This window comes from Cloeon dipterum, chromosome 3 (assembly GCF_949628265.1).
Source record: "Cloeon dipterum chromosome 3, ieCloDipt1.1, whole genome shotgun sequence".
NCBI lineage: Eukaryota > Metazoa > Arthropoda > Insecta > Ephemeroptera > Baetidae > Cloeon > Cloeon dipterum.
Genome location: NC_088788.1, coordinates 416869 through 436043, shown reverse-complemented (window position 1 = coordinate 436043; position 19175 = coordinate 416869). Strand labels below are relative to the sequence as shown.

At 40.0% G+C, this 19175-nt stretch overlaps 2 protein-coding genes across 2 annotated transcripts in view; one reads left to right on the top strand and one right to left on the bottom strand.

The window, feature by feature from the left end:
* LOC135940693 (TOX high mobility group box family member 4-A-like) overlaps positions 1-19175 on the top strand; it is a 110693-nt gene that overhangs the window by 24815 nt on the left and 66703 nt on the right. The window lies entirely within an intron of this gene.
* LOC135939724 (adenylate cyclase type 5) overlaps positions 1-19175 on the bottom strand; it is a 41462-nt gene that overhangs the window by 9051 nt on the left and 13236 nt on the right. Inside the window, exons 3-11 of the mRNA XM_065484250.1 lie at positions 10539-10787; positions 9728-9877; positions 9442-9559; positions 8482-8801; positions 5710-5859; positions 3762-3883; positions 3459-3551; positions 2200-2346; positions 9-167 (exon numbers count right to left, since the gene is read on the bottom strand). Coding sequence (XP_065340322.1) covers positions 9-167; positions 2200-2346; positions 3459-3551; positions 3762-3883; positions 5710-5859; positions 8482-8801; positions 9442-9559; positions 9728-9877; positions 10539-10787 — 1508 coding nt within the window. The remainder of the gene's footprint in view (positions 1-8; positions 168-2199; positions 2347-3458; positions 3552-3761; positions 3884-5709; positions 5860-8481; positions 8802-9441; positions 9560-9727; positions 9878-10538; positions 10788-19175) is intronic.

Sequence of the window (19175 nt, the reverse complement as noted above, 5' to 3'; positions counted from 1 at the left end):
GTACTCACCCGGGAATGCCGCCGCTCTCCATGTGGTTGGCGAGGGTGACATCATTAGACCAGACATCGAATTGCCATTTTCGCAAGCCGAGCACCCCGCAGTGCACCCTTCCAGAGTGGATGCCGACACGCATGTTTACATTGACCCCGGTGACATCGCGCACCAGCCTGCGAAATAATAACAGCGCCGAGAAACGCTCTCTGAATACACGCACGCACCAAGTTTACGCCTTCTCCGCGCCTCGGATTTTCGGCTTGTGCCCTGCTGGGGGCTGGGAAGGGAACGAGAGTGATATTGCCAAATTCATGCTGATTGTGAGTGGCATTTTGTGTTTACTCCGGTTAAATAGAGGCTGGGACGCTAGTTTATTGCTTATTATTATTGAAACGGAATTTTAAATTTTGGATATGAGCCAGAATCTTTACAGAAATGTTTCTTGAATTTATGCTAAATTTTTGAACGGGAAAGGTGTTAAGAAACCCTCAAATTCTATTTTTTTAACCCCCGTCAAAAGAAAAAAATCCCTAATTTTGTTCAGGTTGCTCGTAGTACAAAAATCCGGACACCATTGAACTCGTCTCGTCAAGACAAACAACTTTGCTGTTGACCCAAAGATCGTAGGTCAAAGGTCAAGGTCACTAAAATTGAATTTTCGAAATAAAACTCAAATTTAGAACTGAAAATTTTGAAATCTTTAATTTTGATGTAGCCAAAATATTCTATATTCATACGTTTTAGTAATAATCCACTAAATTTCTAATGTAAAATATATTATGTAATATACTATTAACGGCTTGTTTCAAGTTGAAAGCTTTCATTGAGGTAAGCTTACGTCCTATTGAATTTAACTCCATTCAGAAGACAAATTTGCCTAGCGACAGCACTATTTCAACGTGTATATAAACTAATTTGCAAATGTGCAGCGTGCAAACAAACAAAATGTTTCTAACTCTAACTCTATGTGTGTATTCGCAGGGACTAAAAGGTTTTGCTGCTTTCGTCCTATTAGCGGAAAGTAAGTCTGTGCATGAATCGCAAGTTTTCTTGTTAGTGTCGGAAGCGGCGAGCAAATAAAAGCGCCCGAGGAGGTCATTAAAAAAGTCTCGGTCGGTCTGCACAAGCAAACTGCTTAAGCAAGACGCCGAAATGTGCGCAACGCAAAAAGAAGAAGCAGAGAAGTTTTGTCTGCCTGACGCGCGTGGCACACAATCTGTCTACTTTTGGACTCGGCGCAACACAAAAAATTGCCACCGCCTCACTGACTCGCAGCAAAAAGCTTTTCAAGGCGTAATGGAAGAAGCGAGCACAACCTTATTCAAAAGCCATTAACAAGTTCGATCAAAAAATTGAGTGATCCCTGAAAAAATTGACAGAAATGTCAATCAAATCCTTCGTTATCGATTTATCAACGCATTTTTTATTTTACTTTATAAACACGGTGATAATCATTGCCGTTCTGCTAGTAAAACTAAATAATGTTTCACGTGACTCTTTGGGAAATTCAAAGGAGATTATTTGTCACAATTTACTTTGCTGTAAATTTTAAATTCTCGAATATTAATTTCCGTTATTTATAAATTCAGAGGACTCACATTTCATTTGCTTAGAAATTCCAAGAGGGCCTAGGCTAGACCTAGAAAGGTTGAAATCGACCTTAAGGGTCTATACCTGACGTGACCCTGAGATTCAAAATTGCGTATATTACCAATTTCTTCAAACTTGGTGTCTTTTTATAGGTTTTCGCCACTGTAAAGCTCAAATAAAATGTCAAATCTGCCGAATGAAAATCGTGAAATCGGATTCACGAATCGTTTAGACTGGTGAATTGAAAATTTTAGATCAGCGAACCACACATAATCCAAATGTCAAAACAAAACCATTAAAAATGATTAATTTTGACCAAGCAGATCAAAAGTTTATGGCAAATCACTCGCAAGTGGATTACGCAAAGGGGCTTAGCGTTCGTCTAACTAAGCCGATTTTGATGAAATAAAAAATTTACTCTGGCTGTTGTGTGTATAAAATCGATTATAATAGCACGAGTTTAAATTGTTTTTCCAGCAATTCCAAAAGTTTGCAAAGAATAGAGAACAAGTGTAATTTTCCCGGGAACAAAGGGTTATTTTCGAGGGACAAAAGGCCGACCAAATTGTTAATTAAGCGTGTGGCAGAGAAAGGGTGTGTTGGGCTGCAACTTACGCGATGGCGTCGATCATGTCGAGACCCATCTCGACGCAGCACTGCGCGTGGTCGGGTCTCGCCTCGGGCAAGCCGCTGACACAGTAGTAGCAGTCGCCCAGCAGCTTAATCCGCAGACAATGGTGTTCGGCCGCCAATCGGTCGAACCTGCGTAACCAGAGTACACCAGTCGGCCACAATCAAGGGCGGAAATAGGAAAAAACGCAGTAATTTTCTTTAGAGGCTGACTGACCTGACTGTACACCAAATAATCACTTTGAGAATTAAATTTAATTCTAAAAAATCAGTAAATATTAAAAAAGGTTTTCCCACTTTGATATTTTTTAAATATAAGAAATTGCCACCACAAAAAACAGCGGAGATGCTCTGTAAAAATATGTGCGAATTTAGCGAATGGCATAATATATAGGGAGGAGCCATGAGAACAATGACCAATGTACAGAAATCAATATACGCGTCTTTATTTTCTCCGTGATGTAAAGTTACCGCGCTGGCAACCCGTGTTTTTCACTTATGTACTTTTTGCATTGGCCGCAGCTCTACGTTTTTACAAAACTATTGTCAGGCGATGAAATTGTAGTTATAAATCACGCCAAATGTGTTAAATTTTTCAGAAAATTTCGAAAATAATTTTCATTTTAGAAAATCTGCGATAATTTGAGTTCTAAGATTGCTACAGAGGAACAGTTTGAACCAAAATACTTATCAAAATGTCCTCTAAAACTTTTTTAAATTAGATCAAGGTCACAGGTTAACATTTTATAATTAAAATTAAAAAATTTCGGAATAAACATAAACATTTTTGATACCGAATTGGCCATTTTCGCGTCTATTTCGCCTCTCAAAAAATATTCTTGCACAAATTCATGGAATTGAAGGGTTTGGAGTCGTTATACAGATTCATTTTGAGGGAAAAAATTTAATTTCAATCTGAGAAAATATTAAAAGTAGACCTTTGACCTCGATCTAAATTATTTTACAAGTTTTTTAGGTTTAACTGCATCTCTGCTATCGCGGATTTTCTAAAAATAATGTCAAAAATTGTTTTTTTGTCTCGGCGCAATCAATGCGATTAATTGAAGCTGTATGTAAGCGTCCTCACTGAGGCTCATCCCGCTTATCCTCTTTCTCAAGTTTATAATCCGCATTTGCCATAACCAAGGAAATTAAAGCCGAAATTGGACTTAAGTGCGGCTCCAAGATAATTATTTATTCATGGTGTAAAAGCCAGTTCCGATGAACACACACACAAAATTTACCTCGCAAAAAGCTCGTTAAGTAGGCAAACAAGCTCTTCCGCTGTGCACTGATCAGAAAGGCTTGTGAACCCGCAGATGTCCGCAAACAGAATGCTGAAAAAGGGTGAAAGGATTTTCAATGAAAATAAAAGCAATTAAATTGATAAATATTAATTCACAGAAAGCAAAACGGTGTTGATAAGCCCATTTCGAAGAATTTAATTTGCAGACCGCAGACGGGAGATGCAAAAAATGTTCCCTTAGCTAGCAACATGTATCCAATATCCCATTTCCTTTTCCTTTCAAACATAAATTTGCTCTCACCTGACATTCTCGTGCCGCTGGATGTAAATTTTGTGGAACATCGAGTCGGTGGGTTTTCCTGCGAAGTCGGCCTTCATCTCCATGGCTACGTGACGCGGCAGCACAGACAGAAGCAGCCGCTCCTGCGTTCCAATCCACAATATTCAGAATTAGAATCTCTCGACCCTTCTTCCGGATATGATGCAATTACGCGTTTTAAATTATTTGTCTATAGAAATAATCAGGTTATTTCTGATTTGTTCAAAAACGTGCTTTTTCGCTCCAAAAATAGACCATTAATTGCAATTAAAAGAGTTCCAATAATTTTTCAATCAGATTTGGCTCCCTTTCGTCTCGTTGGAGGAATTGAAATTAATTTTAAAAAAATATAAATTTTAAGACCGCCTTTGACGAAGATTCTGAGCTCACAAATCGATTCCTGAGGGTCGAATTAGGCAAAGTGAACATTTTTTCCGTTAAAAGAGTCAAGCGCGTCGTGCGAACTTTTTCCCCGCCAAAACAATGTGAATGCAAGAGCTGCGCATGCGTGAGAGCTTGCTGAATGTGACAAAGAAGTCATTCGTATAGTCGGTCTCTCTGAAAGTGCTCAAACTAGCTCTGACGCATGCGCACTTCTCGCATTCTATATTCTATTGTTTTGGCGGGAAAAAACATCCTCTCTGACTAATTAGACTCTCAAAAATCGATTGGTGGGCTCAGAAACTTCGTGAAAGATTGTCTTTAACTTTAAAAATCATCAATAAGAAGTTTATTTTACACAATTTGAATTGAGTGTCATTAGTTTTTCATTTGTCTGAACAAGACGAGAAATTGTTTTTGACAGTGTCGAATGGCAGCTTAGATCTGTCTATATTTGGCTCGCTGGTGAGCTGCTCCCGGCGAGCGTTGGTATTGGTACCGAGCGAAAATTGCAAGCAAGCGTCAAGTTCAATTAGGCCTAGAACGCACGGTGGAAATCTACCTGCGCGGCATCAAAGGCTTTTTCACTGTCACCCACCGAGCGAGCGAGCGAGCGTTCGCGTTGAGCAAACGCGCGCGCACTGGACTGATTGAGTGGACGCGCGCGGGCTTTGGGCTTGGGCGGCTCCCGCGAGAGCAGAGAGAGTCCATTTCAATAAGCAAGCAAACGCTGCTGGAATGATCAGAAATAATAAACACGAGGGGCTGAATAAACAACAAGAAAGCAGCCGCCGAGTTAGAGTTAATAACGTGTCCAAACGCTCAAATGCCGCCTCTCTGTCATTTGACACACAACGCACATGAGCAGAGAGGGTTCATGACCTCGTTCCGCGTTTGCTCTCTAATTCCCGAATAGTTGCCACCCAGCAAAACAGCTCATTTGAAGCCATTCAATTTGATACACGTGCCCTTCGCTCTATTTGATTTGCGTAAAATGCTACTGGTGTCAGGTTGTAGCCGCCGAGTTTATGCAAATTGAAGCCAAATTACAAAAGCGGTTCATGGACAAGTTTGAAATTAAAAAAGTGGCCTAAATTTAAAATTAGTCTTTCCTTTTTGTTGTGTAAAATGGAATTAATTTTAATTGTTTTTGCCAATTTGCAAATTTTGCGCGGAAAGAAATTAAATTTATTTTGGTTCATTAAATATTCTGCTTGCAATGGCAAATTAAGCGGGAAGAAGAAGGTGCTTGATTTTTTATTTTAATGTACAATATTTCACAGCGCTGTGTTTTTTTTGCTAAAACTTCACAAATTCAGATGTTGTTAAAACTTAGGAAATGAAGCAACGCTCAATTTGTTAATAAACACTCTTACGATTATGTTTTTGTAAAAAGAGGAAAATAAATCACTTTGCTTGAGTGCTTCAAGCGGCTGAAAACACTTTCCATTTAATAAATGATCTTTTACAGGGGCAAAGTTTGGAGGAAATGCACAGCTGGTGCCATGGAAACGCGCGCGGTCGTTGGCGAAATGAATTTTGCTCTCACCTGGCGCTGATTTTCGTGAAGGGTGCGCAGCCTGGCCTCGATGCACTGCCTGGTTTCCATAAAGGCGGTCCTGCGAGCCTGCTCCCCAGGGAAATGCGTCAGAGCGCCGCACCAGATCGCCCCCGCGAGCAGCACGCTGTCCGTCAGCAGCTGAAAAACGAACCAAAAAGAGACCAAACGACAACTGATGAGAGAGAGGAGAGAGAGAGAGAGAGGGCCGGCCGATTCATGTGCGCCGTCAAAAGTGCAAACTTTCAACGACCACTTTCGTTTCCTGCTGACGCTATCAAATAAAAATGACCTCCTCCTGCTTTCCGCAGGCGACATTTTGGTCTGCGGACATGCAGGAAAGATTAAATTTCGTTTTTTTACATTGGATAATGCTCTAAATTTAATTGAAACAAATTTTTGGGTAAATTTAGAAATTCATTTGAATTGTCACACGTCAAAATAAATAATTAAATTTATTTTTCAACAAAAGTCCCCCAAAATCTAATTTTACCGGTTTTCCAGCACGGGAAATTAATTGCTTCTGGGGTGAGAAAAATAATGAAAATTGAATAGAGAGAAGATAAAAAAATATTACTCTCGATTTTCAGAAATAAGAAACTGTTCTAGATTTCCTGAGCGCGCACAGGCAATTCTGTCATTTTGCTATTCAATCACGGCATGCGGCGGGAATGCGAGATGCAACTTTGAATGGTAAAAAATAGGAGTTGCATGCAATGCATTCACGTATGTCGATTGATCAACGATGCGTGACGTGCATTCGAGAGAAACAAGATGTTAGCTGCCGCTTGCTGATAAATAATACTGCACCGCGTGACCTACTTGCCCAACTTGTTGCCTATGCACGCAGGCTGTTCGACAGACGCTTCTTTCCCAAGCAGAAATAAATTCAGCTGTTGGCGATCCTGTGCTTCAGATTAGATATTTCTTTTTTTAGACCGACAGGATCGGGTTATAGCAATACAATTATTGGAAAAAAATCCTGAAAATTGGCAAAGACCGTCTTTGACGAAGTTTAAGAGCCCACCAAACGATTCCGGAGGGTCGAATTAGGTAAAATGGATGTTTTTCAGTTAAAAAAGGGCAGCGCAACGTGTGAACCTTTTTTCCCACCAAAACAATGCGAATGCGAGAAGTGCGCATGCGTCAGGACTTCTTTGTCAGATCCAGCCAGCTCTCACGCATGCGCACTTCTCGCATTCGCATTGTTTTGGCGGGGAAAAAAGTTCGCATGCCGCGCTGGACGTTTTTAACGGAAAAACTCTCCATTCTACCTAATTCGACCCTCCGGAATCGATTGGTGTGCTCAGAATCTTCGTCAAAGACGGTCTTGAAACAAATTTTGAAATGAAATCTTCCCTGCACTAATGCGTAGACATAACAACGTCGTGGATCTGGAATTCGCGATCTTTAGTAACAGAAGACGACTGCTTCAACCTGAGAGCGAAATACAGAAGACAGCCCGGCGTCTAATCACCTTACGCAAGTTCAGATCGCACTCATTTGGTGTCATTTTTCTTTCGCCCGGCGGCCCTGCGTCTTTCGGCGAAAAACCTTTTGCTTTGCGATGACGCTCGAGTTTCGCTCGAGAGTGGGAGAAACGCAAAAAAACGGTGGAAATAAAGTAGCAGCGGAAGAAGTGTCACAACAATGAAACCATAGTCGCACTTTTTTGGCCCTCTTGCTGGATGGAAATTCCCCCCGGTTTTCCCCATTTGTCAAGGCAGAGTTGTTGGCTTTCTCTTTATTTTCAGAGTGAGGCTTGAATTTCAAATCGAATTATTATTTGTTTTTGCGCTGCTTGACTTTACATCTGCAATGTGAAAGAGTTTTGAACGGTTTTGCTGAAATAAATATCTAAAAAGGCTTGGGAAAGTTGATTTAATTGATATTTATTGGGAATAAAATTTATATTCGCTCTAACAGAGTGGATAAAAATCGGGGACATTGCGGGTTTATTTTATTATTGGTTTAGTCAATCGAACGACATAACAATTTATGCTTTGTTGATTTTGTGAGTTTTCCTCACGAGCGATTCACATCAAATCTAACAGATTTCAATAATTTCAGCTCAAATCACGTAAATATTCGGAATGATTTTTCCATAATATTTCCACAAAAATACACAACTATTCAAAAGGGATCATTTAGTTTCAAAATTCAGAAAAAAATGCGTGAAACTAGTGTGATTGGAATTTGAGTATAATATTTTGGCGCAAAAAAACTCGTTTTTCAAAATCAATATTAAAATTTCTCAAAAATGCAGAAAACCGTAACACCATTTTATCATGTGTGTTTCCTAATTAAATTTGGCACATTTTGGCTATCTCAAAAATAGCATTTTTTGCCGCCTTAGATATGCAGGAATTTTTTTTAAATCTTTGGTCAAATTTTAGCGACCTTGACCTTTAACCTTTGTCAACGTGGAAAAGTTGTTGGGCGTTTAATTTAGATCATTTTAGACACCCTAATTATCAATGTATCTTTACTCTAACTAAAGTTTAAATCTTTTTAAAAGAGCCTCTGCAAAATAGGCAATTCTGGGAATTCTGACCTAAAACTTCAGGGTTTTGGTATCTGCCATTACAAAAAAGGCTTAAATTTCTCACTCCCTCATAAAGAAAAAAATCTGCAGACTAATAATTATTCGCAAATGTGACTTGCTAAGTCGTCTTCACAGCGCATAGACTGCTTTATTACTTTGACACAATAATTTTCCCCTCATTAACTGTGAGTACAAACGAGTATAAAAAGAGCACCAACCTTCTGGGCCGTTGCGTCCGGCAGGGAGAAGTTGATGGTGGTGATGTGGACGACGGCGAGCAAGAGGGAGGCGATCAGCGCCTCGATCAAGTGGACGGGCAGCATGGCGAAGGCGAGGAACACGAGCGACATGACGGCCGAGACAGAGTTGTGCGGCGTCAGCGCCATCAGCAGGGTCAGCCCGACGAAGGTCAGCATCACGACGTACGAGGCGGCCATCAGGTACAGCTCGTTCAGCGACGGCTTCGACAGCATCACCAGCAGCGCCAGGTACACCAGCATGCAGCTGATCAGCACCGAACACGCCAGCAACCGCGGACCTTCGACAAATTTAATCATCTCAGGTTAAATTAACAAAAATTAACTAAATACTGTCTTTGATGAAGATTCTGAGCTCACCAATCGATTCCTGAGGGTCGAATAAGGTAAAGTGGATGTTTTTTTCGTTAAAAGAGTCCAGCGCGACGTGTGAACTTTTTTCCCGCAAAAACAATATGAATGCGAGAAGTGCGCATGCGTCGGAGCTGGCTGAATGTGACAAAATATAGACGGTCTCTCTTCAATTAAGTGCTCAAACCAGCTGTGACGCATGCGCGCTTCTCGCATTCATATTGTTTTGGCGGGAAAAAAAAGTTCGCACGTCGTGCTGCACTTTTTGGAAGGAAAAAATATCAATTTTACCTAATTCGACACTCAGAAATCGATTGGTGTGCTCAGAAGTTTCGTCAAATACAGTCTTTAACCGAAAGAAGACATAAATTAAACTGTGTCTATATTAAAAGCAAATATTTTTTGTCAAAAACCGAGACTTCCTAAAAAAATGCTGCACGAAAGGGAAAGCTCTGGCGGTCAGGTCACACGACAGATCTTTCCGCCTTCAATGGAGGCATGATATAATATACTTCTGTAGATTTTCCTATCCAATCACACAAAAAGCGTAAAAAGCGCAGCCGTGCTTACCAGAGTTCAAAAGAACGACTAGAAGAAGGACGGAGGAGAGTGCAACGAGCAGCACCAGAAGATGGACTAAATGGCTCTGATTCATTCTGAGGAAGTAACGTTGGTAAAGCATTTCCACCTAAAACCAAAATAATACACATTTTTGCTGTTTCTCCCATAAAGCGCCGTGATCTCGCACGAGGGATCATGGAGCTGGTTATTTAATTGAAGTTAACGGCGCGCGGGCAGAGGCGCGAAACCCATTTTTAGGCATGCAAATAATAAATAAATTTATGCTCTATCATACCTCAGGATTCTCAAATCCGCGCGAGTTCCAGGCCTGGCCTAAATAGTGTTTGCATTTTCCCCAGCAAGACGCGTTCTCAAAGTCCTGTTCCTCGAATCCAGTCAGCGCCAAAGTGTTTTCGTCCGCGTCGTCGAAGTCTTCATCTTTCGGCTGCATGAAACAGCAGACGTGACGTCTTTTCAATGATGTCACCAACAATAATAATGAGCCGCCCACTCGACGGCATTTCGGCATAGTTAATTAAACAGCACACGCAGCTCCAGCCGCCGAGTAAACGTTTGTGTGCAAATGCAAATATGTTCCGGGGGATCAATATGTGGACTCGTTCAACGAGCTTGAAAATCAATTATTTTCCTATATATAATTGTATAGTGAATGAAATTTGCGGTACTTTCAAATTGCGTTAATGGAAAATGAATCACGTTTAATTAACCAAAATATAAAATCAGGAGTTTATTTGTAGGTATTTTTTGCTACCTCTATTCAATCCAAATTTCAAGCATAAAAATTCATTTTTACCAGCCTTTTTTATTACTTTTAGCATTATTGTTTCAGTAAATTCAATTTTTTTTGTTACAGCAGAGATCTTGAAGAAAGGCAAAAAGTAGACTTCCATAAGAACCCCATGTTAAAATGCCTCTGGTAAATCGTTTATTATTTTGCTTCTAATGAGCGAAATACTTTAATTTATTTCAACGATTGTCTGACATTTTTCTGTTTTATATTATTTTTAAAATCCCAACAAATTTAGAAAAAAAAATAGCAAATGAGAGAGAGAGAGAGATTTGCCGTGTCTTGTCCTATTTATTACCTTGAGCGAAGAGGCGATGAGGCCGGAGGAGGCGTTGAAGTGCTCGATGACCTCCCAGTTGGACTTCTTGGGCCGCAGGTTGGTGCTGCTGGCCGAGGAGTGCGGCGCGATGGACACCATGCTGCCGCAGCTGTTGTTGGCCGACACGACCGCCGTGGTGGTGCTCACGCGGAACGGGTGCCGCAGACTGCGCGACCGACGCGTCTTCACCAGCGTCGCCGTGCCCGCCGCCGCCGCCGGCTGCGCTGCCTGTGCACACAACAACACACACAATAATTCAATTTTATTTGGTGCTCATTTGCGCGAAATTTTTAAAACAAAAACCTCAAAATTTCAATTTACCAGCTTTCGCAATTAGTCGCAGCCTTACTGCCAACATTGTTGTTAAACGATCTATCAAATGAAGGGTCTCGTTGCAAATTATCTGGAGGACTAATTTAAAATTGCTGAGGCAAGCGGTGGCCATTAATAAAGAGAGAGACCCTTTCGCATAATTGGATAATGAAGGGAGACCATCTGACAGTTCAATTATGCATGATTAAAGCGACCTACAGCAGCAGACAAGCCAGACTAAACATGATCAAATTTTTAAAGGAAGCGCTCCCAATTTGCAAATGGAGTGATTAAAGTCTCAGCATTTATGAGCTAGTCTATAATTTAACTACTCTTGCTCCGTTTTTGACACTCAAAAATTCATATCTTCGGTTAAAAGATTTGATGCAGCATAATTTAGACGCGGTTGATAATCAATAAGTGTTCATGAAATTTCATGGAATGGCTTGTTTTTGTCTGATTCATCGACCGGTTTGTGGTTTGTATTTTATATTAATTAATCAGTTCGAAAAGAAGGGTTACCCGGAGCCCAAGGGTGTGAGATACGATGAAACCAGGCCTCGAGTTGAGATTGTCGTGACATAAAACATACAATACGACATAAAAAACGCTAATTTCTGACAAAACTTAATTTAACTTGAAAGATTCCACCCCTGGGGGGCAGGGGGTGGGTCTCAACCCCTAACCAAAATTAAATTTGTGTTAAATTCCCCCGAAATCTGTATAAAAATGCACTCTGTAAAAAATTCTAGATTTTCAGGGTGAAAAAATACGTTATTTCAACTTTGGCTTCAATTTTCTCAAAAATTAGAAGAGATTGTTAGACAAATTTTGTATATGTTCTTGCCACGTATATATGGACCACATTTTGGCTATTTTCGATTTTAATTTTTTAGAATGTGCCAGATTTTTTTAAAAAATTCCACCTGTTTTTGTGATCTTAAACTTTGACCTTCGAAGTTGGTCCCAAAAGACAACGTATTTAGCGTCAACTGAAGAAAATTTTAACACCAAAATTATTGGTCTACCTCAATCCAGGCAATTACTCTCTGAAAAATTCCCTTTTTTATTTAAAAAGGCAATTTTAGGAATTTTAGCCCAATATTCTCGGGTGCGACACAACTTTGGAGCAAGTTTCGCAACCAGAGCATGAAAATAAACAGATTATTTCAGGCTAGAGTCGCACTTGAAAAGCACTTAATAAAAGCAAGGAACATTTGCGTTGGTAAACACGCGAGGCGGCGAACACAAAAGCTTAAAGTCGGCGCGCGAGACGTGTGTTTTATTCGTGCGGCCGCATCTCTTAAAAAGCGATTTTCCGGCGCTGCTTTCTTTGAAGGTCGTTTTTCCGCACGACGGCCCCGCAGAATCACGACAGCTGCTGCTGCGAGTTTTGCAACTTTGCTGCTGATTCTTCGCCTGCTTGCCAAATTCTGCTTTCTCACTACTTTGCTCCTGTTGCTCTCGCCGCCGCGACGATGAGAAGGGCAAAATAAACATTCTCGCCAGCAACTTGGGCCCGAGTTTGGCGGTAAAACGTGTCATCGTGAGCCCTCGTCAGCACATTGTTTGCATTAGTTTCGCCTCCTCTCGCAGCCGCGGAACAACCAATCCGCACGATTCCATCAAAACTGACAAAAACTTTCGGCACATCAACCCAGAAACTCGCAGTCAGACCTCAGCCAGAAGAAAAAAAATGCGGGCTGGCATCAGGGTTTGCCAATTTTCCAACGCGAAAAAACAGCCGGAAAACCGCCTTTCCAATTTTGAAACACAAGAAAATCATAAAATTAGCATTAAAAAACAATTAGGAATTTACATCCTCCCCCAAAATCACCAGAATGGTGTTATTTTAAGTATTCAATAAATTTCCTCTCCAAAAATAAAAAAATGACATTTTTCGATTTTTTGGGTTCTTTGCACTTCCAAATCTCGAGTTCTAAGCATCAGAATTGCAAAAATTACCCACCTTTAAACTCGTCTCAATTTCCACTAACCAGCTAAAGTATTTAGGGGGTGCTTACCCTCATCCCCTTTCATCCCCATTGCTACAATTTTGATAATAAGCGACGATCATTCTTGGTGTCACTCAATGTTGCATCTTTAAAGCTGTATGGCCACTTAGGGGTGGAGAGAAAACACCCCTAAACCCTTTTGCTGCTCAGAAGAGATCAAGATGAGTCCAACAATGGGTAGTTTTTGCAATTCTGATGGTTAGAACTCGAGATTTGGAGTTGGAAAAATCACGAAATTTGAAAAATTCCTGTTTTGAATTTTGAGTAGAATTCCTAGTAAATAAAATCCATTATCACGAAATTTTCTGCAAAGCTCAGACTTGCCACGGGACCACTTTTAAACACATTTTCTAAACTTCAAAATGAAATTCAAAATTTAATATTTTATTTTTAATATTTAATCGTATTATTTTGACAAATTTTCAAACTTTTTTAATTATGTCTTTGGCTGGCATGAATCTCTAAATAAACAGACAAAAAATGGTATTAATCCGGTTTGATAAAATATTTTAACGTGGCTGGAGAATAGAATTTTATCCATTTTTTATTTCAAATATTTGAATGCACTACGCGAGGTTTGCTGATAAAGGAAATACGCATTTTATTCCTTTCACTGCGCTTCTTCAGATTTAGAAATGCTTAATAATATAACAGAAACTTTAGTAATAATACATATAAGAAACTGCAAATTGCGTTGGGCTCAATTACCCTCTTAAGACGCATTACATGTTACCTCGAAGCAAAAGTTTGTGTTTGTGCATCTCACTGTGCATGCGGATGATTGAACGTAACTGTTGCAGACGTAGTTAATCTAGTTGCTCACTCGGATATACTACACTGAAGACTAATGAGGTTAGAAATCGAGCGAGCAAATAGAGTAATTGCAAAAACAACATTAATAACGCCGTTGAAAAATTCATTCAATCATTCTTCCTTCCGAGTATATCGGAATATCGGAATGTGTATCTTGGCAACCTTATTTCTCCGACACAGTGAGTGCACCTGTATTGACTCGCCCTTTTCTTGTTAATTTCATTCGGCTTGTTCCCATTTTCTTCGACGGCGATATCAAAAATCGATCTGGACGCAGCAGAAATGGGGCTTCTCTTTCTCTCTCTCCGCTGTCTGCTGTCTGATAATGCGAGCATGATTCTCTACGCCGCGCTGTTTCATTATTTGCCCGCAATTTACATTTCGCACGCCGAGCGTTGTTAGTACGAATAACGAGAGGAGAGAAGAGAGAGAGAGAGAGAGAGAGAGAGAGAGAGAGAGAGAGAGAGAGAGAGAGAGAGAGAGAGAGAGAGAGAGAGAGAGCGAGACCCTGGGAGTGAGAGCAAACAAAAACTCACGCAACCGAGGACAAACTCTTGCCATTTCGCTCCGAGTCGCTATTTTTAAAAGGAACTCTCGGTGTTTGTTCTGCTAAATGAGATTGCTTTCCCGGAAAGACGCAGACAAAGTTGACAAAAGTTACTCCAGGGGTAAATTTCTCGCATTTTGAGGGTTGTAAATTTATTTATTAAAATGCAATCCTTGACCTATTATAAATATTGCTAAATGTGAATTTTCTGCGTAGAATTTCTCCTTGTTAGAACTGATCTGCTTTTACTTTATGAAAGGAAAGTCTATTCATAGATTTTTCCTCATTGAAAGTTAATAAAAAATCCTCGGGAAAAAATTGACAAAGCGCATGATATTTCTATTTCTATACATTACATCTTATTAGTAGTTGAGCCAGCAGAAAAGATTGCTTCAGAGTATATAAGCTCATATTTCACACAGCTGGAATAAGGTAACTGTGTTGAAAAATTAATTTTCTGCTTTCAAACAGTTAACTAATTTTAATCTCTCGACGGTTTGATTAAAGAGGGATTGTGGCTGCTGTTTACTGCGAGATATCTCCTATTTCAAGGCAATATTTCCCAGAAATTAATATTTAAAATTTTTTATTATTTTCAGGCATTTTTGCTCATGCTGATATATTATTCCTCGATCTCTAATATTTTTTTTTTAATTTCTGCAACCTCAAGAATGATTAAACCGAATTGAATTCACTAAGAAAATTCACAAATCCTTTCGACACCTAAAAAAACTGAACTCGGGATATTTATTTCTGCTAAAACTGTAGTTAGCAAAATTAAGCAGAATTTATGACGTGACAAGGTAGCCTCGCGTATTTTTTATTTATTTCAACGCCGCGTTCATGGCAATATTTTACTCATAATCCTGAATTATTATCCTTTTGACTGCGAGTTAAACTTTCGGTTGGACGCATAACAAATAAAAAATAATTTTGTATCTTTAAATTTGTTATTCCAGGGATTTCTTCTTCAATTTCCGTAATTGCCAACTATATGGGGAGATAATTGTGCGTGACAAAACCACTTTTGCTCAATTACGACGCTTGATGAGCTCAACAGGGGCGAGTCTCGGGTTTCCAATTAATCGCGGCAGTTGGCTCCGGTTTCGGTTTCGGTGTGTGTAACTGAATACTCATTTGGCGGTGACTGTGCATTTTTTCTTCTTCTTCGTCGTCGCCGCGTATTGAATTCCAGCCTATATCATTTGTGTTTTTCGTCTTTTGAACTCTCGTCTTGGAGCGACAGACAGACAGACAGCCAGCCAGCCCCCCGTGTAATCCCAGCTGCGGTTGACTCGGCAACAAAAACGCGCTTTGCTCTTGTTTTTGAGCGGCTTATGCGCCTTTTGAGCTGTCAAACGCAAAGTTTCTCTTTCTTGAAATATATTTTAGAACCAACCGCAACAGTAAAACGCACAAATAACTTGATTAGTGGGTTGAGTTTGCGCAACTATTTACTTAAGCTGCGACCCCTTGGGTGTCTTGGGTGGAGCGACCCCTTCCTTCTCTTTGATTTTGCTCGGGAAAATTGTTTGTCTTACACACCGGTCCCAAAGGAATCTGCGTGTTGGCAAAGGCGAATTCTGCAGCACCCCAGAGCCCGTCCGGTCCGGCTCCGGCCGCTAAATTTCATCATAGATGTATTTTCCTGTGGGATACGTTGACAAATAATGCACAAGATTTTGGGCACACCTCAGGTCGTTTCCTGAACTTCCCACAACTGATATTTTAAAATTAATTTATTTTTATAAATAAAAAACATGCTAGATGTGAATTTGGAGGAAGATTGGACAGTACATATATTTTTCCCAATTTTTTGGTATAAAAAAATCACCAAAAAACGAATTCTAAACTGTAACTCTTGACTGGGTTGAGATATCACCCTGAAATTTTCGCTATATAACCTAGTTTTCAATCCTCAACAACTTTTTAATTTACAAAAAATTCGCAGGTTGAAGGTCAACGTAGCCTTTTGCGACCTTTTTTTGAAAATTCAAAATTAAGGGATGATGGCCACCTTTGATTTTTTCGGGGTTCATGGCTGAAATATAGCCCGTGAAATTCTGCACCAAGTATACCAAGTTTCAAAGGTGTGATTGCGATGCTTTTGCTGCAATTCCAATTTGAAAATTAAAAACAGGCTCAAAGTGACTCAACCGCGCATGCGCAGTTCGCCTTTCGTTCGTCAATTATATTTTGTTCGCATTTCATTTGCCTACAAATGCCAAGTGGGCCTAGGCTGAACCTAGGAAGGTCAAAATCGACCTTCAGGGTCCGTACCTGACGTGACCCTGAGATAAAAAATTTCCCAATTTCATCGAACTTGATGTCTTTTCGTAGGTTTTCAACACTGGAAAGCTCAAATAAAATGCCAAAACTACCGAATGACGATCCTGAAAGCGGCCCTTGAAGTAATTGTGGTTAATTTAATCTTTTTGAAAACGTTTTTTTAATTGAAAAATATTTTGAACGATGAAAAATGATGAGAAACAACAGTTATTGCGGAGGCGTTTCATTTTTTGCGGGGCTCATCGCATGACATTTCCCCATTTGACAGTACTTTTTGCTTTCAGAACCCGCCGTCGGCATCAGGCCTTTAAATAATCAATGCCGGTCGCAGCCGTGCTGCTGACGAGCAGGCAACAAGTGGGATTTATTCCAGAACCCGGTTTCACGAGAGCACCACCTTCTCTGATGCTAACGACGCCTGTTAAAAGCCACTCCTCCCGCCTTTATTTTTATTTTTATTTACATTTTCTTTCGCGTCCAAAGGGGAAATCGGAAAAAATGCATTTGCGAAGAGCAGGAATTAGACGAGGAGAGCGCAGATGAAACATTTTTTTTTTTGACATTAAAAGGCAAGCACTCTAAAGAAGTAGTTTTATTTTTAATTAAAAAAGATAGAGCTACAAAAACAGAGTTTTCAGCAGTGACTGTTTTTAACAATGCTAAAGAAGGGAGGCAGGGTGATGTCTCAAATTAGCTTTCCCTGATTCCCTGGCCCCTGGTGAATAGCAATTTGGCTCGGCAAAAGAGCTGACGCAGCTCCAGCCATAATTAGCCCGTTTCCTGTTCCACGCCGTTCCCCAATTAAGCCCTTTAAAGCAAATTAATTTTGCATTCGTCTTCCTTTCAGGCACACCGTCCGCCGGGACCAACTTTTTATAATCTTCGACTAGGAATAAAATTTAGGATCGTTTTAACCCAGATTTCATTCGTTTTAAGAGGGCTGCGCTTTTTAGTTTTTTTTTTAATATCTACAAAACTCGTTCTAAATTACCACTTTGTCAAAACTAAAACAGAAAATCCAGAATTATATAAAATATTTTAATTTTTTCGAAGGGTTGAAAAATTAGAGCAACTTAGGGGTGAAGGTTAAGCACTCATGAACCCTTCAGCTGGTCAGAGGAGGTCGAGCCGAATCCATTGGTGGTTACTTTTTACAATTCTAATAGTTATTGCAAAAACTAAGCACCTTTAGACTTGTATCGACCTACCCTGAATAGCTAAATAGTTTAGGGGGTTCTAACCCTCCAACCCTTTCAACCCCGTTAATTTGTTTTTAGTAAAAATGTACTAAAAAGCATTTTCCTCATTTTTAAAAACATTTTAGCGATTGGGGTTGGAAGGTAAGCACCCCTAAAGCTCCTTAGCTGGTTTGGGGAGGTCAAGACGAGTCAAACTGTGAATATTTTGTGCAATTATGACAATTAGAACCCGAGATTTGGAGTTGCAAAAATCACAAAAATTGAATTGTTTTGAATTTTGAAGTAAATATCTTGTAAACAAACAATCGTCAAATTTGATATTTTCTGTAAAGTAAGTTCACAACTTGTAAGCACATTTTCTAAATTTCAAAATATATTTTTTTATTATTTTAATCTTCTTTTTGGACATAATTTTAATCTGTTTTCTCGCGTGTGATTTTTAGTTTTACAGCTTTAATCATGTTAAAATAAAACAAAAAGTCATTGGTAAAAGTAAGAAAATGTTCCATTAAAGATTAACAGAGAAAAAACTATCCATTTTTCAAATCAATACCTAGATACAAAATGCGCATACACGCTTTAACACTGACAATGGGCAAGCGCTCGCTTTTCCCATTTGCTCTTAGGCTGATCGCCGTGGCGCGCGCACAGAGTGTGCACTTTCGCTCGGCCGATTGTGAAACGACGACGTGCATAGTCTGCTTAATGAGCTCCCAGCCAGCCTGACAACGAGACTAAACGCACAATATAAAGACTATTCATAAGCTGACGGTGGCGCAAAACTGCGCTCTGTCTGCGATAGCAACTTGCCGGTTATCCCACTCGACGGGCAAATTGACTCATTACGCGCGGATTATGTGCCAGAGCCAACCGGCCGACCGGCCGGTGATTGGCGAAAAGTGCCTTCGCTCCTGGGATTTGCATGCGGAGGCGCGATTTTGCGCTCTCTTTGTTCTGGCCTCGCCGGCACTGCGGTATATTCTCACATTTCTCTCGCAAATTTTATTGCCGCGAGCACCTTTTCTCGTGTTTTGTCTGTTTTAACAATCAAATTTACTAAATCCTCAGCTTTAAATAGCTTTAGGGGAATGTTTGAAATATGTATAATTTCGTGGATGGTGCAATGAGAATTTATGATTATTGTCTCAGTGCCTCTTAAAGTCCGTCTTTGACACAGTTTCTGAGCACGCCAATCGATTCCTGAGGGCCGAATTAGTTAGAATTTATTTTTTTCCGTTAAAAAAGTCTAGCGCGACGTGCGATTTTTTCCCGCCAAAACAAATGAATGCGAGAAGTGCGCATGCGTCAGGACTTCTTTGTCAGATCCAGTCAGCTCTGACGCATGCGCACTTCTCGCATTCAATTTTTTGGCGGGAAAAAAGTTCGCGGGTTGCACTGCACTTTTCAAACGGAAAAAACATCCACTCGCTCTACCTCTTTC